Source organism: Trichosurus vulpecula, chromosome 7 (assembly GCF_011100635.1).
Source record: "Trichosurus vulpecula isolate mTriVul1 chromosome 7, mTriVul1.pri, whole genome shotgun sequence".
NCBI classification, from domain to species: Eukaryota; Metazoa; Chordata; class Mammalia; order Diprotodontia; family Phalangeridae; genus Trichosurus; species Trichosurus vulpecula.
Window position 1 is genome coordinate 121,128,681 of NC_050579.1, and position 24,000 is coordinate 121,152,680.

A 24,000-nucleotide genomic window follows, 5' to 3' on the forward strand; every position below is an offset into this window, starting at 1 on the left:
AGAAATTATTAGTGAACCTCTAGGAAAGAAAGAGATAATTACAAAGAGCCATTCTATTAATTAGAATAGGTCTTGCCAGCCTAATCTCATTTCCTTTTTCTGAGTAGGTATACTTAGCAGATAGATCTAAGGAATGAATGTCAAATAGAGCTCACCTAGATTTCAACAAAACATTCAACAAAGTATCCTGTTCTTTTATTGTTGAAAAGGTGGGGGGATGTGGACTAGATAATAATACAATTAGATAAATTCAGAACTGGTTGGTTTAAATCTATGAATCAATCAATAAATAATAAACATTTATTAAGCATCTACTATGTGCCAGGCACTATGCCTATATCTGGGGATATAAAAAGAGGCAAAAGACTTTCCCTACCCTCAAGGAGCTTATACTGGTTGTTATTGATGGTTTCATGTCATATTAGGAAGACATCTCCATAGGAGTGCCCAGGGATCTATGTACTTGACCTAAGAGTATTGAACATTTTTTGCTGCCTTGAATAAAGTCATAAATAGAATACTTATCAAATGTGTAGATAACATAAAGCTAACATTCTGGATGAATGTCAGAGTCCAAAAGGATCTTTCATGAGCTAGAGCATTAGGATGAATCTTGGAGGTTCAAATTCAATAGAGATAAATGTAAGGGCTTACAGTTGCTTACAGAAAAACAATTTCACTAGTGCAGGATAGGAAGACATGGCTAAACAGCAATTTATCTCCAAAAGATCTTTCGTTTTAATGAATTTCAGGCTCAGCATGAAACCAATGTGATCTTATGCTTCTTTAAAAGAAGCATAGCTTCTAAGAATAAAGAGTCGATAGTACCTTTGTCCTCTGCCTTAATCAGACCATATATATAACATCATGTTTAATCTTAGATGGCTCAATTTAAGGTATTGATAAGCAGGAGTGTATCTAGGAAGGAAATCACAATGGTAAAGGACCTTGAATCCATGCTATAAGAAGGTTGGTTAAAGGTATTGGGAATCCTTAGCCTCAAGAAAAGATTCATTGGAGACTTGATGCTGTGTTTAAGTATTTGAAGTTGTCACATGAAGTAACAATTAAACTTGATTGTATTTTATCCCAGAGAGGACCAGGAAGAATCAGTGGATGCTGCAAAGAAACAAAGTTCATCTTGATGGCAGGAAAAACTCCCTGATAATTTGAGTAGACCTGTAGTGCAATGGGCTGCTTTAATAGGTGGTGCCTCTGATGCTCACTAATCATGCAACCTTGGTCAAGTCATTTAAGTCATTTAACTTCCCTGGTTTCCCCATCTGCAAAAAGAGACTCCATGGCCTTTGGGGTCCCTTCTAGTTCCAGATCTATGATCCTATGGTCATGTGATGCTATGATCCTATATCTTGGGTTTGAATCCCAGCTTTGCTAATTACTATCCATATGGCCTGGAGCTAGTCAGTTTCTTCCTGTGAAACTAATGTTATTCATCTGCTAAATGAGGAAAATGGACTAGATGGCCTCTAAGGTCCTTCCAGAATTAAATCTATGATTCCATGATAAGTCATGTAAACTCTCCAAGTCAACACAACAAACACTTTTTCAGCTCCTACTATGTGCCAGGCACTATGCTAAGCTCTGAGGATACAAAGAAAGTCAAAAATAATCTCTGCTTTCAAGGAGCTCAGAATCTAATAGGGGAGGCAATACGCAAATAACTGTGTAAACAAGATGCATACATGTAGATGTCTGTGTGGTTAAAGGTATGTGTGTATATATATATATATACACATACATACATATATATATATACACATACATATATATATACACACATACACACACACACATATATATATATATATATATATACCTTTAACCAGTGTTCATATGGCATGGATTCAAGGTCCTTTACCATTCTTATTTCCTTCCTAGATACACTCCTGCTTATCAACACCTTAAATTGAGCAATCTAAGATTGAACACAATGCTCCATATATGGTCTGATTAGGGCAAAGGACAAAGGTACTATCAACTCTTTATTATTAGAAATTGTACTTCTTTTAAATATACGTATATGTTTATATATGCACATAAGATATATCTAACTATCTAAATTGGAGATAGTCCTAAATAAGAGGAATTAACATTAAGGGGGACAAAGAAAGACTTCTTGAAGAAGGTGAAATTTTAGCTAGGATTTAAAAGAAACCAGGAGGTAGAAGTGAGGAGGAAGAGAATTCTAAGCTTACGAGATAGCCAGTAAAAATGCATGGAGTTGGAAAGTGAAGTGTCTTATGCAAAGAACCTCAAGGAGGCCAGTCACTGAGTCATAGTATACCTGAAGGGGGAGTAAGATGGAAGAAGACCAGAAAGGTAGGAAAGGGCGATGTTATAAAGTGATATAAAAGCCAAAGAAAGAATTTTATATTTGATCCTGGAGGAACTAGCTATCTCCTTCATTTACAAAATCTTACTAGATAATTTCTAAAAGTCCTTTGCATTCTAGCATTCTAGGGAATTGCTTTTTTTTTTTCTTCTTCTCTAGTAGGCCCTGCCATAGGTGCAGAAGCAGCTAGGTGGCACAATGAATAGAACATTAGATCTGAAGACCTAGGTTCAGGCACCTAATAGCTGCGTAACACTGGGCAAATCACTTAACCTCTCTTTGCCTAAGTTTCCTCAGTGCAAAATGGTGATAATAATAGCACCTACCTCACAGGATTGGTGTGAGGATCAAATGAGGTGATATTTGTACTCAGCACAGCTCTTGACAAATAGAAGATGCTTAAATGCTTATTCACTTATCTTCTCCTATGTACTTGCCTTCAATTAAATCAAAATACAAGCCTCTCTCCCAGTGAAGACTTGTTCATAGAACATCACCCAATCACCAACTGGCCACACAATCTGTAAACTTTCCCATTCCTCTCTCTGTTCCTGTGGAATAGAATCTTCCCATTTGTTGGTTTGAACAGTGATGAGCTTAGAATGCTTTTTCAGATGAGCCCCCATTGTTGTTTTGGAACATGCTTTTATCTGCCTGCCTATCTTTTCATTTGTTCAGCATTTGTCCCATGAATATCATGGCCCGACTAGAATAGTGACAGTGATAGTTGATGTTTTGAAACTGGCCAAGCAGAGTGCTGAACAGATGGTAGCAATAGTATCAGATTAAATTATTAAGTAGGATTTGAGACAGAAGTGCATAAATGCAACACATGCAGAGTGAAGGGTGCTTCTCAACATCAGAATTATCATGTAAACCAAATGCTGTATTTAATTACTTCCAAAGAATTGATAATATATATTTTGGGGGTCCTCCCGCCTCTCATCCTCTTCTTTCCCCCAGTGAATTAATACCGATTAAACTATTTATTTAAATTTTACCTGTTTTTAATAAGATTTATTAGTCTGAGGGGATAGATGATAATAATACTTTTCTTTTGAGGTTTGCTAAAACGGATGTATAGGTGGAATAATCATTGTGCCAAAGTATCCTTAGAATATTAAGATAATTTTAAGTATTGTACATAGCAGGCACTAAATACAATTTTTGTTGGATGAAAGTTGATCATCTCACTGTAAAATTCCTTGCTTTAGAAAAAAGGACAGAAATTTTTGCAGTAGATTCTTCTTCAGCTGATGTCAATCAGTAGAACTATTAAGTTACAAGTGCTTTTGGTTTGCTTTTTAGCTGATGAGCACATAGTAGAACAAATATGCACAAAGCACCTTGATATAACTAGTTGGAGCTGTGGGTAGAGAAGTGGGTCTGGAGTCAGGAAGAACTGGGTTCAAATGTGACCTTAGATACTTACTAGCTGTGTGACCTTGGGCAAGCCACTTAACCTACATCTGCCTTAGTTTCCTCATCTATAAAACAGGAATAATAATTGCACTTGCCTCCCAGGGTTGTTGAGATGAATAAGATAACATTTGTAAGATGCCTTGCAAACTTTAAAACACTGTGTAAATTAGATAAAATTTCCCTCAATCTCTAAATGCAGAGCACAGGTAATCTACTTGAATGTCCTTTTCACTGCCTTCAGCTGGTACTCCTTAACATCTTATTTATTATAATGATGTTTTTGGTTTTGAGATGGAAAAGTTTCAGGAATATCATGTCCTAGACTAAGAACAAAACTGATATCTTTGGATGCTTTATGGAAGAATGTAGATAAGAGAAGGCATGAATTCTTTACTATCTGCACAGGTGGGTGGATTGCCTACATCTCTGAGATGACAGATTGGTTCAAGTATTATTTTCCTACAGTAGGAAACATTAATCAAGAGGGATTATTACCATTTCTAAATACTATATTTCCTGTGTTCTCCTAAAGGAATCAATTCCTCTTTTTCTTCATTTTCCAAGTCTTATTGACTCTACCTCTGTAGCATTCTTTACATCCATCCCTTCATACTGCTACCATCCTAGTTCAGGCTTAGACTACTATAATAGCCTCTTAATTGGCTTCCCATTTTCCAATTCTCACCTCTTTTCAATTCATTATCCACTAAGCTGACAATGAAGCATAAATTTGATCATGTCATTCCTCTGTTCAAAATCTCTGTGGCTCCCTATTGCCTTAGAGTAAAATACAAATTCCCTTAGCTTGCCACTTAAAGCCATCACAATTTGGCTCTCAAAATCTCCTTCTTTCATTATGTCCTGCTGCTACCCTCTTGTGACCAAGTCAAAGGTTAGTTATCCAAAAGTTACCTTCTATCTTGCCTGACATACACTTGCTCCTCATCTTTACCTCTTGGAATCCCTTATCTTCCTTTGAGACTTAGCACAGGTTATAGCTCCTCCATGAAGCCTTTCTTGGTTCCCTCTTCCCTATTCCCCAGCTATGTATTAGTTCTCTCTTTTCAAATTTTCTTTATACTTATTTATGTACATATTGCATCCCCCCTTTTCTACTTACAGAAGACCATAGTAAATGTTGACCTCATACTAGAGATGTGGTAGGGCATGGAGAGCCACTGAGGAAGAACTAGGCTGTCTTGCCTTTGACATATGCTGACTCGTGACTGAGTAAGTTGCTTTACCACTCAGTGCCCCAGGCAAAACTTAAAAACTCCATAGAGGATGGTTCTTTACTGGCACTGCCAAAAATCAGTGACATCACAGATCTATTAAAAATAAGCCTAAACTTTTCTTCTACATGAGGCATTTTGAATCAGAGAAAGGGCAGGCTTTAGAAATCAAGAAGGTTCGGATTGACACATACTGTGACAGATATTGTGCCACCTGTATTCCCTGCATTTTCTACCTCCCCTTCATCTTGTCTTTCTCCACTAGAATGCAAATTTGTGGAGGCCAGGGATTTTCTTATTTTCTCGTATTTGTTACACTAGCAAATAACATAGTGGTGAAGCTGGTGACTTTGCACAGCCCTTCCTCACTTAAATCCAAGTCACTTTAGAGTCATGGCATCAGCTTCTTTATGTTATGGTCTTCTTAAAGAATACAGGACAAACAACAAAAACAAATTCTCTCTCTCTCTCTCTCTCTCTCTCTCTCTCTCTCTCTCTCTCTCTCTCTCTCTCTCTCTCTCTTTCTGTATGTCTCTCTCTGTCTCCCTCTGTCTCTTTGTCTCTGTCTCCCTCTCTCCTCTCCCTTCCTCCCTTCCTCTTTCGTTCTCTCCTTTTGGTACCCTATACAACTCTTTAAGACTGTAAATTACAGATGAGTTGTGATGCACATTTCAGTTTTTAGCTTTTGTTTCTAATAAATATTCATTTTGTGCAGAATTTATAAACTATTATTTTGTCAAAAATAATACAATGGTGTTTGTATTAATTCAGTGTCAAAGCCTTTGATTTATTGACGAAAGCTAATAGTTTAGGGTCTATGGATCAAATTAATAATAACTTAGATTTTCTAAGTTCTTCTAAACTTGCAATCTTTAAAGACTACAAAAATGCTTTCTTTGTGTTCACCATATTGGGTATTACAAGTATTTATATATTCACTTTGCAGATGAGTAAACTGAGACTCACCATAGTTAAGTGATTCACCCATTGTTTCACACCTAGTGAACCCTGGAACCAGGATTCAAACTGAGGTTTCTCCTGATTTCAAGTCTTTGGCACTTTCCATCCTACCTTGCTGCCTCTAATTATAACTCATTTCATATGATGTTCAAGGTTGAAGACCTGCCTCCTGAGATAGAAAAGAAAATAGGGACTATGATCTTATGTAATACTAATTTTGAAATGAAAATATTTTGAAATACCCAAGTTGTTGATAATATCTAAAAGCTACTGCCTTTTTCTTATCAGTATACATGATAGGGCTTTTTTTTTTTTAAGCTGTAAAGCTTTTTTTTTTTTAAAGATGTAACCTGAAAGTGTTGGTAAGGCAATGCCATATTCTCCCAATGGACAGGAAGCTGTGTAACAGAATAACAAGGTACAAGAACTGTATGCTGGTGTCTCAGGTTGGCTGCCTCTTCATCCTTCCACTGCTTTCCTTCCTTCTAAAATATGTAAGTACAAGCAGGAGGTATTTGAAGAGACATTATTCATTGCACCCCCCTAGTTCAGGGGTTCTTTATTTGGGATCTATAAATACTCATAGATTTTAGGAGGTTCGTAAATTTGGATTGGAAAAATTTACATCTTTATTTTCATTAATTTCAAACTAAAATTTAACATTTCCTTCAAATATTTTAAGATATTCTAAAAGAAGGTCCACAGGGCTTCATCGAACTGCTAATGGAGTCTGTGACAAAAAAGGGCTAAGAACCCCTATTCTGCTGTAGTATTTTGGGGGTGAGGAGCAGTCTAGGTAACTGTAGGCTAAATAATCTCCTATCCCATACAAGCACCATTTTGTCAACACCATCAGACTGTTGTCCCAAGGCAGTACTGCCTGTCATTCAGATATTTCACTCCTTACTGAATAATTATGACAGGCTGCCTTTCTGTAGGCTTAAGCAAGACAGTACTCACGCAATGGGACTTAAGGGTATTTGGAAAAAGGCCACATGAGTTATAAATGTCCCAACAGTAAAGTGCATTGTTAATGTAATTTATTTTTAATTGTAATAGAGTTGAGGCCAGGAGTCAGATCTCATGCTACTGAAAGGAGAATAAATGATTAAGAAATGAAAGCAGCTGGCTTAATATGCGCATTCAAGGGCCTTAGAAATTTAGGAAATGAAAAAGATCAGAGTGTATCAGGATCCAAGGTAGTGGGTCCCAGCAGGGCAAAAATCACTTATGTGGGGAGACATAAACCCCTAAGTCCCTTCTCTCAGGCAAATGCTTATTGACTGACTGACTTGGAGCACTAAAGATAGGATCTAGCAAAACCTTAGAATAAACTCAAAGCAGTTAAAATGAATATTGATTCTTTATTTGATATTTTATTTTCTTCAGTTACATGCAAAAACAATTTTCCACATCACCTCTAAAATTTTGAGTTCCAAATTCTCTCCCTTCCTCCCTCCCCACCCACCCCCTCATTGAGAAGGCAAGCAATTCGATATATGATATACATGCATAGTCATGCAAAACACTTCCATAAGTCATGTTGTGAAAGAAAACATAGACAAAAGAAAACCTCAAGAAAAATAAAGTAAAAAAAAAAAGTATGTTTCAATCTGCATTCAGACACCATCAGTTCTTTGTCTGGGGAAGGATAGAACTTTTTTTATCATAAGTCTTAAAGACTTAAAGAGTTGTCTTGGATCATTGTTTTGCTCAGAATAGCTGAGTCATTCACAGCTGATCATCCTACAGTATTGCTGTTACTGTGTACACAGTGCATTTCACTTTGCATCAGCTTATATAAGTCTTTCCAGCTTTCTCTGAGAGCATCCTGCTCATCATTTCCCAAAATACAATTGTATTCCATCATAATCGCATATCACAATTTGATGAACATTGATTCTTAAGGTAACATGTAGATTGTTGCAGAATTTCTCAGTTTCTACTTTCTCAGTTAAAATAAGGTAATAGGGCATTTTTTAATATTAAAAGACTTTTTATATGATAGCTAGAGAGGCATCATATGGGGGAAAGAGCCAAATTTGAAGTCAAAGGAGCAAAGTTTAAATTACATGCCTTGCTACTTGCTAGCTATTTAATCTTGGATAGGTGATTTAACCTCCCTGGGGTTCACTTTGCTCATCTGGTAAATAAGAGCACTGGAGTAGGTAAAAGTTCTATGACTAAAGGTATTATGAAGCCAGATACTAATAGTTAGCATGGCATAACGGATAGAATGCTGGACCTGGAATCATATAAAGCTGGGTTTGAACCATGCCTCTAACACTTATTTTTCTAACCATGGAGAAATCATTTAACCTTTCTGAGCCTCAGTTTCCTCACCTGTAAAATGGGTATCATAATACCTGTAGTACTTACTTCAAAGTGTTGCTTTGAAGCTAGACTGAGATAATGTATGTAGAGCACTATGCAAACTCTAAAGTGCTGTAGATATGGCAGCTTTTATTCTGGAGAGGTCATAATTGTGATGCCAGATTTTCCAAGACTCAGAAATATTTGAGATTTAAAGTATCCTGAGTTGCTTTTTTGAAAATTTATAGTTTATTTTTCATTTTTTTAATTACTGAGAGTATTTCTTCTCCTGTGCACCCTTATTTACCCCACATGGAGGGAGTGTTCAAGATAGAATATTGTAGACAAAATTCCCATGATCCCTTCCAAGCTATCTTTCCTCATGATTGTCACTCCTCCTCCCCCATTGAAAGATAATATTCTCCTGACATTCTGAGCCTTTTGTGAAGTGGGAGATGGAGGGAGAAGGAGCTTCCTACTGTTCTTCCCCACTGTGGGCCATCTATCCCTCTCCTCTACACCTGCAGTAGCTTTATTAAGATGTAAAGAACATGTAGAGACTTCTTTTCCTTTTTTATATGCAATTGAGGGTTCCTAGCCTGGGGACTGAAAAACAGAGACCAGATAACTGACAGTGATATGCTCATGGCTTCTAATTGGTTTTAAGGGTTGGTGTCAGGTATGGCAAGGACAGTAAAAATAATTTCCACCTTTCTTTATATAAATTTCCAAATACATAACCATTCCTTTGTAATTTTTACATACTTAGGAGAATCTTTTTGTGGATATTATTGCTATATAACTTAAATAATTTTGTGTTGAATATGTATAGGACTATAAGGTGGTTTTACTTGGTTATCTTCTTGATATTCCTAGTAACCATATATGTTGGTAAACAAGTTATTTATTCCCTTCTTATAGAACTGATCTCCCCACTCTTCCAAGAGACAGAGACTCAGAAAAGCTATACAACTTCTCCTAGGTAATATAGTTAAGAAGTGGCATTGCTGGCACCTATAAAAAAAACTTAATGATACCTAGTTTGGTACCATTTCCCACTATGCTATGATGCATTGAAATTAACCTAAAGATGAATTAGAAAGGACATTTGTTTTACATTTTCTTGTATTAATCAAATCACCAAACTGTTTAAAGTATGTATGAGTTTACAAATTTTCAAAGATAAGATGTCAAAATAAAGTAAACATCATTTTCTAAAACCTAATTAAGAGAAGAAAATCACTTCCTAGTTGGTTCTCAACATTCTCAAGGAGGACTATAATGAGTGAGATTTAGGGGGAAAAAACTGAAAGAAATATTTAGGGGAAAACTGCCAATAGATTTCTCTCAGTATAGCTCTTCCATGAGATAACAGAACTCAGTTCAATACCAATTCAAAGAAAATTTATTAAGCAATACTATGTGCAAGTCATTAAGGGTATGAAGAAAAAATAAATGAAACAGACCCTGTTCTCAAGGACCTTACATTCTATTGATGATGGAGTGGGGTGGGAGGATATAACAAGGACTATACCATTAAGAAAGTAACACTTCATTGCCTGAAGGCCAAGTTTGTTAGATTTCACCGTTTCTTATCACCACCCCACTACCCCTGCCAGGGTTCTCTGGTACTCTTAAGGGGATTTTACAGGGGTGGGGAAACTGTGGCCTTGAGACTACATGTGGTCTTTTAGGTCCTCAGGTATGGCCTTTTGACTGAGGCCAAGTTTTACAGAACAAATCCTTTTATTAAGGGGATTTGTTCTGTGAAGTTTGGATTCAGTCAAAGGGCCACACTTGAGGACCTAGAGGGCCACATGTGGTCTTGAGGCCACAGGCTCCCCACCCCTAGGCTCTCTAACACTGGCTCCAGTTCCCACCAATGGTGTTCCCTCCATTGTAGGGGCTATAGATACCATACACCCTAGTTCCATTAGGCAATAATAATCAAATTACCTATTACACAGAAATATTTCCTTCAGAACGTATAATCATAAATATGTACACTTATTCCCCCAACGTGTTAAAATCATAATCCTCCTGTTCCCCTTCTCACAACTTCAGTGTGTGGGGAGAAGATTAGCTTCATCACTTAGCTTTCGTCCCTATCTCAAGACCAAAACCCTCCTTTGGCTCGAGTCCTAGGTCCCTGGCTTCCACACCAGGCTGCCTTGCTGCACCATACCACCTGTATGCAATCCTCATTCCAAGATCACAATGGCCTGAACTGAGCAATAGGCTCAGTCTCCCAGTTTTAAAGATGCAGGCTGCCAATCAAAAGAGGCTACCTCCACCCACATGCTAGGGAACAAAGGCCTCCATGTTATTTGAACTGGGTATGCCCAGACCAGCCTACATGTCACACATTTGCTGTCTGTTTTCTTATGCTGATATTCCAGACTTGGGATGTATGTTGTTGGAGCAAGTGCAGTTTTATTGAGACTTAATCATAGGGTCATAGATTTAGATATGAAAAGGGCCATACCGGTCATCTAGTTTTATCCCCTCATTTTATAGCTGATAAATGGGGTGATGATTTTGGTCTATGTTGCCTGAAGGCTTGGGTTTAACAGCAATGTAACTCAAGCTTCATTTTTCCATATGTTCACCATGCCTTTTTTGGGTACTACCGCAAACTTTGTAGCTCCCTTTAATGTTTTGTCTTTCCCTCACTGGGGGGAATAATAAGTTGCTTGGGGACAGGGATTATCTTTCTTTTTGCTTAGATTTGTATCTCCAGTGCTTAGCGGAGTGTTTGGTACATAGTAAGTACTTAATAAATGCTTGTTGACTTCTCATCTTCACTAGCTTCCCATTTGGGATTTTATTCCTATCACAATGACCCTTCGTAGATAAGCTTCTAATATATAAGAGAATTGACCCATTGGTAACAGCATTTTCAAGGAAGGGCAGTTTATTTACCTGATTGGGCTCTGTGAGAGGAGATCCTTTTCTCCAGTCCTAGTTTTTCCTTTTTACTACTCCAGGAAATCCCTTTAAATGGAAACCAATTGGGAAATGAAGTTCATTTTACAGAATTTTGCTTTGCAAGATAACTTCAAATGTATCTGTTCTTTATATCAAAAGATTTATAAATAGTTGAGGAATGAACCATATTAAAGTCTGTTCTCCCCTCTCTTTCCCCCAATATTTAAAGTTGGTTTTCTAGGAAAACATTTGATCTTTTCTACTAACATTGTCTATGTGTAAGTTTAGCACAAAATAAGTGTGCTATGGATTGGAATGCTTCTGTTTAGCATTGGACTTTCCTTTATTGAAATGGAGCCAGGTGACATATCTGAAGGTGTACTACAGACTTGGAGTCCAAAGGCCTCAGTTAAAATTCTTTTTCTACCATTTACTCTCTTTGTCACCTTAGGTAAGTCTTTTAACTGCTCTGGCCTGAGTTTTCCTCCTTTGTAAATTGAAGGGGTTGGACTAGAATGATGATAAACTAACATACCTTCAAGCTCTAATTTTTACCTATGATTCATGATGACAGTTTTCACTCATGTAACTTGACAGAATTTTCAACATTTCTACTTTGCCTTTTAGCAAATGGATTTGATTTTAAATAAAGCAGTATATATGTAGGCCAATAGAACAAGAGGTAGAAATCTGTGTAGGGCTATGATTTTCTTTTTGGTCAAAAAAAAAAAGTAAAGGGAAAAACAAGTTGGGCTTTTTCGTTTTCTTGTTCTATTTGAGGAGAGAGGGAATGGACAGTATATTCCAAATCTTGCCCTGAAGGGAGACTCTTGTATAAGTTTCAGTCTTTTAGTAATAGTGCTTTATATTATAAATGAAATGTTTTGAATTAGCAGGTTATTACATTTTCTCCCATGCATTTATGAGCTTAACCCATACCAATATAAATTAAGACTTTCACTAAGTTTTATTTCAAAAATTTCCTTTGGAAGGAGAAAAACAAAAATTTAGGGACCGTTCATCTTTTCTAGTCAAATGTCAGACCAGTATTTGTACAGGAATATCAACCAATCAATCAACAAATGTTTATTAAGCACCGCCCTCAAGGAGCTTACAATCTAATGGGGGAAATAATATGTAAATAAATACATACAAAGCATGGGCAGGATAAATAGAAAATAATTAAAAGAGAGAAGGCTTCCAGTAAAATATGGGATTTTAATTGGGACTTAAAAGAAGTCAGGGACTTCCCTTTGGTGACACAGCCAGGTTGTGTAAGAGGCCTAGACTTGAACCTAGGTGTTCCTGAATTCAAAAATGCAGCTGTCTTTATACTGCATTAAGATGCCTCAATCCAGATTGATTTATTTTTCCTTTCCTCACCTCTCTTTTTACTCACTTTTACTTTCCTCATCGTTCTGCTGCTCTCATAGCACCTTTATTTTTCATGAATTCCCATTCCCCTCTCTGTGAAGGATGGTGTATATATACCATAGCAAGCCTCATACATATGTTTGCCTAAAAGAATATTTTACAGAGAGCTCACACAAGGCAAGCACTCACATGGAGGTCAGAAGCAGCAATACAAGGACACACTCAAGGCTTCTCTGAAGAACTTTGGAATCCGAATTGCAGTAGCTCAAAAGATAAGTGAGATGTGCAAATTTAGAGCCATCTCTATTCCACACGTTTATATGGACTGTTTGTTCCTCACCTATGGTAGAGCCTCCTGGGCTTACATTGGTCTGATCAGCCACAGTTGGACACACTGTACTTTAATCCCAACATAGTGATGTCATTTTGGTCTTCTTCAAGCATGAAAGACAACAGCCAACCCTAATATATAATAATTACACACTAGAAGATTCTCGGTGTTTGTTAATGGGGAGGAAGCTTGATTAGTCAAAAAGAATATTGGATTTGAATCAGAGAACTAGAATTTGAGTGTTGGATTTGTTCTTTACTACTTATATGTTCAAGTTATTTGTTATTTCTGCATTCTACAATTCAAGTTGTTTCTATACTCAGAACCTTGGTTTCCTCATCTGTAAAATGAGAGGGTTGGACAAGGTGAAGTCTAAGGACCTTTCCAGTTGTAAATCCTCTCTGGTTTTTTTGATTACCAGAACCCTCCACTCCTGAAAAAACAAACAGATAGCATTGCACATTACTTTGAGAAAGTACTAATTTAGGTAATTAAACCTAAAGATTAAATTAATTGGCTAGCAGGCAGTTGATTTTCCTGGTTTGTTAAGGGAGGAGGAGGGACTTTCTAAGTGGTGGAAGGGACATGCAAATGAGAATCACACTTTGGATGAGCTGTTAAGATTGGAACTTTGTCTGAGACTGAACAAAAGGAATGAGAAAACAAGGGCATTCTAATTTGCAGGAAAATGCAGTAGAGTCATCATTTGCAGCTCCATGGAGATTCTATTGTAACATCTTTACTGCCTGTAAATGGTTCCTATGTCAGGGGTGTGGGGGTGGGGTAGAGGGGAGCAGTGTTAGGGAAATAATAGTTGCAAGTTGGGGTTGGAAGTCAGTTCCATGTAGTCTGACTTAGCAGGAGAGGGACAAAGAGTCAACACGGAATTGCTCACAGACCTGTCGACTGTGCTACAAAGGACCTGGAAGCTACCAATGACCTAGGGGAAAATAGAAAATGCATTTGGTTTTGCTCTTATTTTATAAAGTGAAATCTGCACGTTGTGGTGGAGTAGAAAGAGGGGACGCCTCTATTGATTTGTTGGAGAGAAAACGAATGAATGAGCCCTGAGGCAGAAAGTCTGATGTGGGTTTCATGCAAATAAGAGCAGTGATTGGCTTCTTGTTCTTCCCCCCACATGTTGTAACTGGCTGCTCTCAGCCTTGAGGATTAGGTTTCAGAATAAGCTTTTCAGGTTCAAGGATTGTTAATGGTTTGTAACCACTGGGATAGTCAGCCCAGCCTCCAAGTTATATCGCCCTGGCAGATGCCTACATTCATGGAGACAGGAGGGGAGGAAAGTTAGGAAGAGAAGTTGAGGCAAATCCAGTCTGAATCCTGACTTGGTGCTCGCTGCTGCAGCTGACGTTTTATGGGATATAAAGTACTACAGAACTTCATGTAGGCACCTTGGAAATGGTCATATTCATTAACACAAAGATCAAGTCTTTAATTAAACTTTTTAAGAAGAAGAGTAAGTAGTTCTTTTGTCCCTCTTTCCTCTCACTCCTCTCTATAACCCGCCCCCCCCACCCCCTACTGTGTGTGTCTTATTCTCTTTCTCACTCTTTGAGTGATGGAATGGAAAGAAATGGTGGAAATGCATAATTGCCATGAGGTTAAATGGCTGTCTGTACAAACTAGTTTTTATTTCACACAGGGGTATTGAAAGAATCAGTGAAATAATGTTTGTGGGAGCATGATTTAACTATATGTTATTTGCAAGTAGCTTTTGTTATAGTTCAAACTTTTACAATTTAATACAAAGAGAGCATTTTGTTTTTAGCCTCCCATTTTAAAAATGGGAGTCAAGTTGTGCAACTTTCTTTGCTCTTCTATAAAGCCATTGAAAAGAGGAAAAGAAATGTATTTGTTTGCTTTGTATTATCCTTCATGTACAGTCAGGGGATGCGTGTATATATGTGTTTTAAATAATAATGTGGTAAGGAAGTCCTTGAATGATTTGTTCCATATTTAAGGTGGGGATAATCCTATAAAGTTTCTTCAGGAGCTCCCAGCTGTATACTTGTTTAAACACAGAAGGACCCTGCTACCTACCAAATTCTATCTAAATTGAAGAGGGATCATTTTAAAGTCAAGAACCAGAGCAGTATAGTTTTGTTGAAATGTCACTAAAGGAAAATTTTCCATCCGGGCACGTTTTTATTTATTTGGAAGTACAACTAAATATTTAGATGGTTTCCTTATGCTTTGGTTGCTTCTTTCTTCCTCTTTCTTCTTTCATGGTGCCAAATGTTTATGTTGCTTAATAATAAATTTCTATGTACCGTTGTGGTAGCAACAAAGAACAGCCTCTGATTCTGTTTACTCAACTATTCTTCATGATTAGAATCTACACTGAAAGGGAAGGGGCAGATGGTAATGTTCAAGTTGGGGAGACAACTGCATCTTCATAGTGAGCTAACTGAAAAATGTTTTCCTTCTTCCTTTTGTAACAATATGGAGTATAAAGAGGTAGAGATCTAAATATTATTACTTGGATTTGATCAGCTGTAATAAATACCCTGCATCATTTAACATTTTCTTACTGAGGAAGTAAAATAATTTATTATAATAAGCTCGGTGGTGGTGGTGGTGGTGGTGGTGGTGGTGGTGGTGGTGGTGGTGGTAGTAGTAACAACAATAATAGCAGAGTTAAGATTTTAAATTGAAGATGTACAAAGCACCTTGCATATACTATCCTATAATTTGAAGATGGGATCTATGGCACTAAATTAGGTATTTCAATACAAAAGTCAAAGAAAAGGTCCTGATTAGTCTTAGACACATTTATTGATATGAATATATAACCTAATCAGCAAGGGATTGAGTCAGAAAAAAGAAGAAAGAAGAAGGTAGCTAAGGATATCTTTAAGAGGGCTGAATTTGGAGTCAGAATACTACTAGCTGAGTTCAAGTCTAGCTCTGCTATCCAAATGACTGGTCAAATCACTTAACCTTTCTAGACGCCAGTATTCTTATCTTTCTAAGGGCACGGACTAGTTTATTCTCTCTTTTCTCTCTCCTCTCTCTCTCTTCCTTCCCCCCTCCCTTCTCTCTCCTTTTGTATCCCCAGAGCTTGACATATAAAAATATTCCATTGACTAATCTGTAAAATGAGGGACTTGAACCAGATAATTCAAAGTCCCTTCTCGCTATATGATCCTGTATAAATGTTTAGTTTAACACAAAGGTTTAGTTTCTCTTTAGATGGGTTTGTAGGGAAGGTAAGATACACAGACATGTCTTTATATGTGTATGTGTATATATATAATATATATACACACACATATATAATATATATTATACTTATTTATATCATGTGTATATTTATGCGTTTACTCATTTATTTATTCATTTTTATTTTTTCTTCCCTCCCCATCCCTCTAGAACATTAGCTCCTCAAGGGCAGGTACTGTTTACCTCTGTCTTTGTATCATGAGCCCCTGGCATGTAATGGTGTTTAATAAATGCTTGTAGTTTGATTAATGGATCACAGTATGATAGAGGAGGAAAAGGGAGTTCAGATTGCTGAGTGGGAGTTCAGTAGCGTAGAGGCCACCATGGTATAAAGAGTCTTAGATCTGGAGTCTCCAGTGCTAACCGTGCTCCCAACGGGTCATCCCATCTCCAATGTCAGAGCCGCAGGCCATTGCCCTACCTGGACTATTTCCCTTTTCACTTTTCCCTCTTAGAATCCTTCGGGCCTCAGCTTTTTCTGATCTTTCTCCTCCTTCTCTTCCTATGTGCTCTTTGCCTCCTCAAATTACCTTCTATTTAATTATGCAAATCTTTTGAGGGCATGGGCTATTTGTTTTTCGCCTTTGTATCCCCTGGCACCCAGCGCTGTGCCTTGCCTATGAGAGGTGCTTAATAAATGCTTACTGAATTGAACTGTCAGAAAAGGGGTATTCAAATTTTGCCTCTCTTAAGTCCTTAAGGAACTTTTAAACCTTAAGGAGGTACAGAAATGTGAGCTAAATGCCAAGTAGCTCACCAGCAGGGTGATGAATTTTTCAGTCAAGGGATTCATAAGACGTTCCAGTGGATGGAGTACCTACCCTGATGAAATCATGCCCCCTTGAAACATTGAGATATAATTAACACCTATAGTTCACTTCTTGACTCATTGGCCTGTTCATTTTGGCTTTCTGCCAATGATTTGCACTTGTTCAGTCTGTTTTATGATCTCCTAAAATTGCAAAAGTTAGACCTGTAAAAACTATATTTAGTGGTACACAATTGGAGTGGTTGGACTCAGCTTCTTGGCCTACATGGTTTTGGCCTCTACTGTTCTTTCATCTCTATTAGAGCATTCCTCCAACTAAGTTTCTCCAAAACAGAGACTTCATTTTATACTAGTATCTCTTCCTTACCACTCCCTCAGCTCCTCTCCCTCCCATCCCTGTCAGGTCAGTGGTGGGCGAGCAATAAGTACTGGTTAGTTGGATATTTGTTGTACTCCATCTCATGTCGCCTCACATCTCAACTTAGATTATATGGGCTAGAGGACTTGAGTGGAAGAATCCTTTGCAGTAAAGAGTAGGAGGGTTAAAGTGCTCCCCTACTGAAGCCAAGAACCATGTGTCTGAATGTTCTAACGGACTTCATAAGTCAAATATATGTTAGACTAGATAACTACTGAAATTTTGCATGACAAATTACCTAGTGTTCACTTGTGATCTTTGAAAATAACTAAAATACATGAAAATAAAGAATTCCGTTGATAATTTCTAAAAAAAAAATTTCAGGAGTGCTCTTTAAGGCTATTAAATGGTATTTTCTTACTTTGTTCAAGAAAAATGTGACAGTTTTTATAATTATAGTGCTTTTAAGCATTGTTTTGGAAAGGAATGCATTACCTCTTTTTCAACCTTACTTGGTGTTTGTTTTTCTACATGGGGCATCAAAAACTTCATGATAAAATGGTCATGTAATGCAACAGTGTAATTATTAGACTAGGGGATGGGTACAAGCACCTTTTATCTGTTTGATTAGCCATTTTGTAATTTTTTCATGGAAAAAGAATTGAATTCTGGGAGAAACATCAGTTGAAAAGTGTAAATTATGTCATTAGTGTAATGGATGATGGATGAAATTTAAGTTTTTACTTGCAAACTATTAATATTAATAATATTGCAATGTTTGTAAGATTAAATGTCAAAATTTGCTCCTCCATAGTACCTTGTTATTTTTCTAATTCAAGCTACCTTTCCCTATCTTGCTCTAGCTGTCATGGAACAAGAATTGTTTCACTCAACATTGTATTTTTTCTCTTTATAGCTGTCTCCAATTTAGATGAGGAGAGTAGATGGACGGTTCATTACACAGCACCATGGCACCAGCAGGAAAACGTTTTCCTACCCACAACGAGGCCACCATGTGTGGAAGACTTGCATCGACAAGCCAAATTGAACCTCAAATCAGTACTGAGAGGTAAGATGTTTGACATCAGTCTTTTTTTTTTTGCTTCTTATTGAGTGATATGATGATAATAGACTTGGTTACTTTCTATAGAGTAATTTTAATATTGTAAGAGAAGATCTGTTAAAGTATTTGAAATACGTACAGAACAATCCAGACCATCCTAACCTGTTGTGTATGATGGAACCGTTTGACAGTCTGGTGAAGCCCATGGACCACTTCTCAGAATAAATTTTTTGAACACATAAAATAAAACACTTATAATTACAAAAGAAATCAATTATTGAAATAAAGATGTAATTTTTTCTGACCCCCTGAAAACTCTCCATGGATCCCTGAAGGGTCTGTTGATCCCAGGTCAAGAACCCTTACTCTAGAGACTTTTTTTTCACTTAAAGGTACTTTGACATACACATCTTATAAAAGATCTGCATCATATGATAAGACATATTTTAAAACTCATGTATAATTAGTTCTGCCATCAGAGGTGAGCCTTGCTGAAGTTGGAAGAACCATTTAGAGCTCTTTAAACCTGTTAAATTTATTAGCTCTAACTTGACTAAACAAATCCCAATACAGTGGATGCTAGTTTCAGGCCTTTTAAAAAAGCCTTATAGGGTTTTCAGAATCTTAAGTTTCCATAACCTGAATGTCTCAACAATACTGTCTAATGTATTAAGTTACTTAAAGAACTTTAAAAATGGACATTCCCTTCCCTTCCCTTCCCTTCCTTTCACCTTCCCTCCTTCCTTCTGTGAGAAATGTGATTTTGGGGATCACTGGATTTCCCCAAATTGTGAGAAAATGTGGTTTGGGGGATCACTGGACTTCCTAGGCAGGGCCAAAGTCCTGAGGAAGAACCCTGTGATAATCCCTAAGGAAGGCTGTGCAGACCACAGGACTCCCAGAGGAATAATGGTGGTAAGATCACAAGGCTCCCAAGACAGGGCAGGAAGTCCCAAGTCACAGGACTCCCCAAGGCAGGAACAGGAAGTAAGCCCAAGATGAGCTTCTGCTGCTCATTGCTTTCCTCTCCTTAACCTTAGGAAAATCCATGTGATTTGCCCATTCTCACCCAAAGAACTCAGGACCAGAGTGGGCAGATAAAGGCATTTATTACGATCCTTGAGAGAGTAGGTGTAGTGCTCACTGGAACACTCACACCGATATAGCTGCAGGAGCAGGGGGTGACCATTCCCTCCACTCCTGTTAGAGTTATGGTTAGTTTACAATCTTTATTTTTTACATAGTTTTCCTAGGTTATACAGTTTATATAGGTAGGATAATAAGGATACAGAAGCAAAAGTGAAGTTAATTAGATTTTCCTTGTCTTAGTTTAGGATTAAACTACATTCTTTTACTTCTCCTACTTTCCCTCTTTAACATATGCAAATTATGCAAATCAGTAGGCCTGGATTCTTGACCAAGACCAGACCCTAGATAAGCTTGACCTGGTTCAACCTGGTTTGGCCTCTCTAATTCCCCTGACTGCCTTCTCAAAAAGCATGCGCATGTGTACAAGCCTCTGACCTCTCACCTGACCGACCTTGAGGCCTGGTTTCTGCTAAAGCTGGGGTGGGGGAGGTGGGGGGAAGTACACCTTTAGTTCTGTGGAAACAAAACTCCTCCTCCCATTTCTTACCCTTCCTTCCTTCCTTCCTTCCTTCCTTCCTTCCTTCCTTCCTTCCTTCCTTCCTTCCTTCCTTCCTTCCTTCCTTCCAGTTAGCTTTCTTGAGATTTACTTCATCACCTGGTCTTCTATACAAATCCTTGTAGTCTGCAGGCCACTTAATATTTTCTTTTGTTATCATTTAGCAGAAAAATGTTCACACATACATTATAGGTTGTTCTGTCATTGAAGTACTTGAAAATTCAAAGATCCTCAATATTTCATGTATAGTTAGCCTGAATTCTTTCTTTTTTTTTATTATCTTCAGGCTCAGATTTTCCCTTCCAAACAGATTAATCAAATTCTTACAGTGCTTCTTCACTAGTGAGATTTTTCATTTTCCTTGCAACCAATGAATGAATGAGTACATGGATAGATAGATGAATGAAAATACCTTTTTTAATATATGCCAAGCACTGGGGCAAACATGGGTTACAAATACAAAAGCAGGGATAGCGCCTGGACTAAATGAGCTTAATGGGGGAAACAACACCCATTGGGCAGTGGTGGACAGTTAAGAGGAACCCTTTTTCTTGGGGGGTTTTTAGTAATACTTGAATTTCCCCACCCTGCTTCCAACATTGAATTTTTTTTCTCATTTTGTTCTCTTCAGGCTATTCTAACCCTTAGAAAATTTTGAATATCTTGCTTTTAGAAAAAGTTACTTTTGTGAAAGACCTGGGTGTAGTTTTTCAGTGTAAATAGCCCTTCGAAAGCCCTGCATACATACTATTGTATGTCTTTTAAAATTTTATTTTGTTTTTGTTAAAAATGAAGTTTTTAACTGTTAAAATAAAGTTAATGCACTTATATCTATATGTCTATATACCTCTATCTCTATATGTATGTGTATGGGTATATATATTATATAGTTGCAGAACTACAAAAAGAAGAAAAAGATAAATTTGTCCCATCCAAGAGCTTCCAGTTTAGTAGGGAACATAAATCATGTACACAAATAAGGATGTTTTTATATATATAAAATGTGCTAAGTGCTTTGAAAGGGACATTTAAACAATTCAATTCAGCTAGCACTAAATGCCCTAAGGCACTAGGCTGAAAAGTGCTAGTGGAATTCAGAGGGGAGGGAGAGTGCTTGTGCCAGGAGGGAAGGTTTATCTTGTCACAAATGCTTCTCCTGATGGAATTAAAAGAGGATTCAGTACTCCCAGCAGAAGTGTGCCAAATACTTGCCCTGATTTGATTGATGGGCTTTTATTTTATCATTTGGCATGTTTTGGGAAATGAGACACCTTCAACTTTGTGTAAAGTTTTAAAATGTCAAATTACCTTAATCAGTCTTTGGTGTAGACTTAAACATAGAGCTGTTGGGAAAGAAATACTCAGTTGCTAACCTCTTTTTAAAATTTCTGAGTATCTTGTAAATTAATAGGCTACAAGTTTGTGTAAAAATTGATGTAGATTTGACTTCTGCCTGCTGCTTTACCGCTGCCCTTATAGTACGTATGCCCTGTCCTATCTCATTGCTTTTTGTTGCTGTCCTTTAGTTGTTTTTCAGTCTTGTTCAACTCTTTGTGACCCCATTTGGGGTTTTCTTGGCACAGATACTGGAGTGGTTCGCCATTTCCTTCTCCAGCTCATTTGGCAGATGAGAAAACTGAGGCAGACAGGGTTAAATGACTTGCCCAGGGTCACACAACTAGTAAATGTCTGAGGCCAGATTTGAACTCCGGAAGATGAGTCTTCTTGACTCCCAGCTTGGCACTCTATCCATTGCAGTATCTAGCTTCTCCTCTTATTGTTTACCTAAATCCCCTTGTTAAAACTGCCTTCAGTTCTTAGTAACTCAGTAAATGTCAATAGCTGGTACTCCTGAATTATTTCCCACTTTTTCTACCTACTCTTTAACAATAAGAAATGACTTTATTTCCAGGACAAAAATCTGAGGCCTTGCAATTATTCATATACTCTAGATGTGAATGATAAAGCATCTCAAAGTTCTACTTGATAGGAGTTACCTTAGTGACATCTTTAACATGTGAATTTCTAAATGCAACAATTTGGATAACTGAAATTGAATTCGAATTCAATTTTCATAATCAGTATTCTGATGAGACTTCAGGAAAATTTGTGTGATACATGGTGTCCCAAAAGTCTGAGAGCAGTTTTATGCTTTAGTAGTTTTCAATTGCTTAAAACTGCCCTCAGACTCTTGAAGCACTCTGTATATTGAACAGATTTTCCTGGTCTGCAGTCCTGGTCAGCAGGCTTTTTCTGCCCTTTTACCATATTGAGTACCTTTATTCAAATCCCATGATTTCATTTCCAAATTACCATTTCAGTATACCTATGCCAAAGAGTTCTGTTGCTGGTTTTGCCTAGACTTGCATTTTTATTTTGAAAAGGCAAATGCTTTAATAATTGCTTTAATGCCTTAAGCCATTCACTCAAAGAGAACTCTAAAAGCAAATATACATCAAGGGGAAAATATTTTTATTAGAGGTTTTAGGGAAAACTTGCTCAAGGTCCATTTATAAGTTTGATTTTAAAACTACTTAAGTGGTTTTAAATGCAATTGCTTCATGATTTTACAGCAAGTAACTGATTAAATTTATTGATTAAATTAGGAGAGGACTCCAAGATACATATTCATTCATATTCTCTACTCCCCCCTCTTTCCCTCTCTTCCCCTTTCCTCCCTATTCACTTATTTTCCTCCTCTACAAAACTTGGTTTAATACTTCCATTCAATAATCAATTATTAATCATCCACTATGTAGGACACTGTGCTGAGTATTGAGGTTTGAAATATAAGTATAAAATAAGATAGAAGCTTTGTGGAGTTTACTATAGTAACTAGCAACTCTAATGCTGAATTTTCAGAATAGAGCATATAAGGATAAGAGAAGTACAAACAAAGTGATATTTAAGGTCTAAGGAAGAAAAGATAATTTCTAATGGGATGGGAGGAAGGATCAGACAATACTTCATGATTGAGATGGTATTTGAGTTATATCTCCAAGAATGTATGGAAGATTTTGACACAGAGAGATGCAGCAAGCAAAGATATTCAAAGTATGGGGAACAGCATGTATGGAGATGAGTTTTTTGTAGACACCTGTTGTTTGCTTTATATGATTGTTGAAGTGTAACTTTCTTATAGCACTTAGGACATTTTGCCTTGTTTATTATAGCTACTCATGTATGTTTTTTTCTCTCTTCTTGGGGTGTGGGGAGATGCAGGTAGGAAAGCTGGAGGCATCTTGTTTGCCTAAAAAGCAGAGAACCTGGTGGGATAGCATGCAATGAGGCTAGAAAGAGAGACTGGTGCCAGGTGGTAGAAGTCCTTAAGGATGACAGCATGGTAGAGTGATAAAAGGGCTGGATTGGGAATTGGAGGACCTAAGATTGAGCCTTGGCGCTTCCTACTTGTTTGACCTGGGATAGGTCATATAACCTTGTGCCTTAAGATTCCTCATCTCTAAAATGTGGAGACTGGATTATAAGAGTTGTGATCTCTTCCAGATCTATGCCCATGAAACTATGAATTTGATTCTCATTACAGTTGTCAGAAAGTATTTTTGTACCCTGAATTGAAGAGTCAAGTATATTCTTTTTTATTACCTTGTAATGAAAGATTACCTATTAAAAACCAAGTTACTGAATCCTTCTAAGTTAACTAGGGTTAAATTTTATTTCCTTTTAAAAATACAGGCAGGAAAATATAAACTAGCCAAACAGTTTATTGTCTCTTCTGTACTGTGACCTTACCAATCACTTATTTTTATAGGAAGAAATCCTATTCTTTATGATAAATTGCTTAGCATGGTTTGATAATAATCATTTATTAAGTGCCCACTCAGTAAATTTGTACTGTAGGGATTTACTAGGAATGAGGAGATATATAGCTCCTCAAGGGCAGTCTAAAGACAAGCAGTAATAAAACTACACATTGAAACAACAGGCCCATAACCAACTACAAGTACATGGTGATATACACAAATGCTTCAGGGTTTGTCTGCAGTGCTTGGAA

At 37.2% G+C, this 24,000-nt stretch overlaps 1 protein-coding gene across 2 annotated transcripts in view; it reads left to right on the forward strand.

Moving 5' to 3' along the window:
- The window catches only part of NHSL1 (NHS like 1), a 171,450-nt gene that overhangs the window by 78,222 nt on the left and 69,228 nt on the right, over window positions 1-24,000 (forward strand). For both annotated transcript variants that reach the window (XM_036766479.1, XM_036766480.1), the window contains exon 2: window positions 18,197-18,349. In XM_036766479.1, the coding sequence (XP_036622374.1) occupies window positions 18,197-18,349 (153 nt within the window). The remainder of the gene's footprint in view (window positions 1-18,196; window positions 18,350-24,000) is intronic.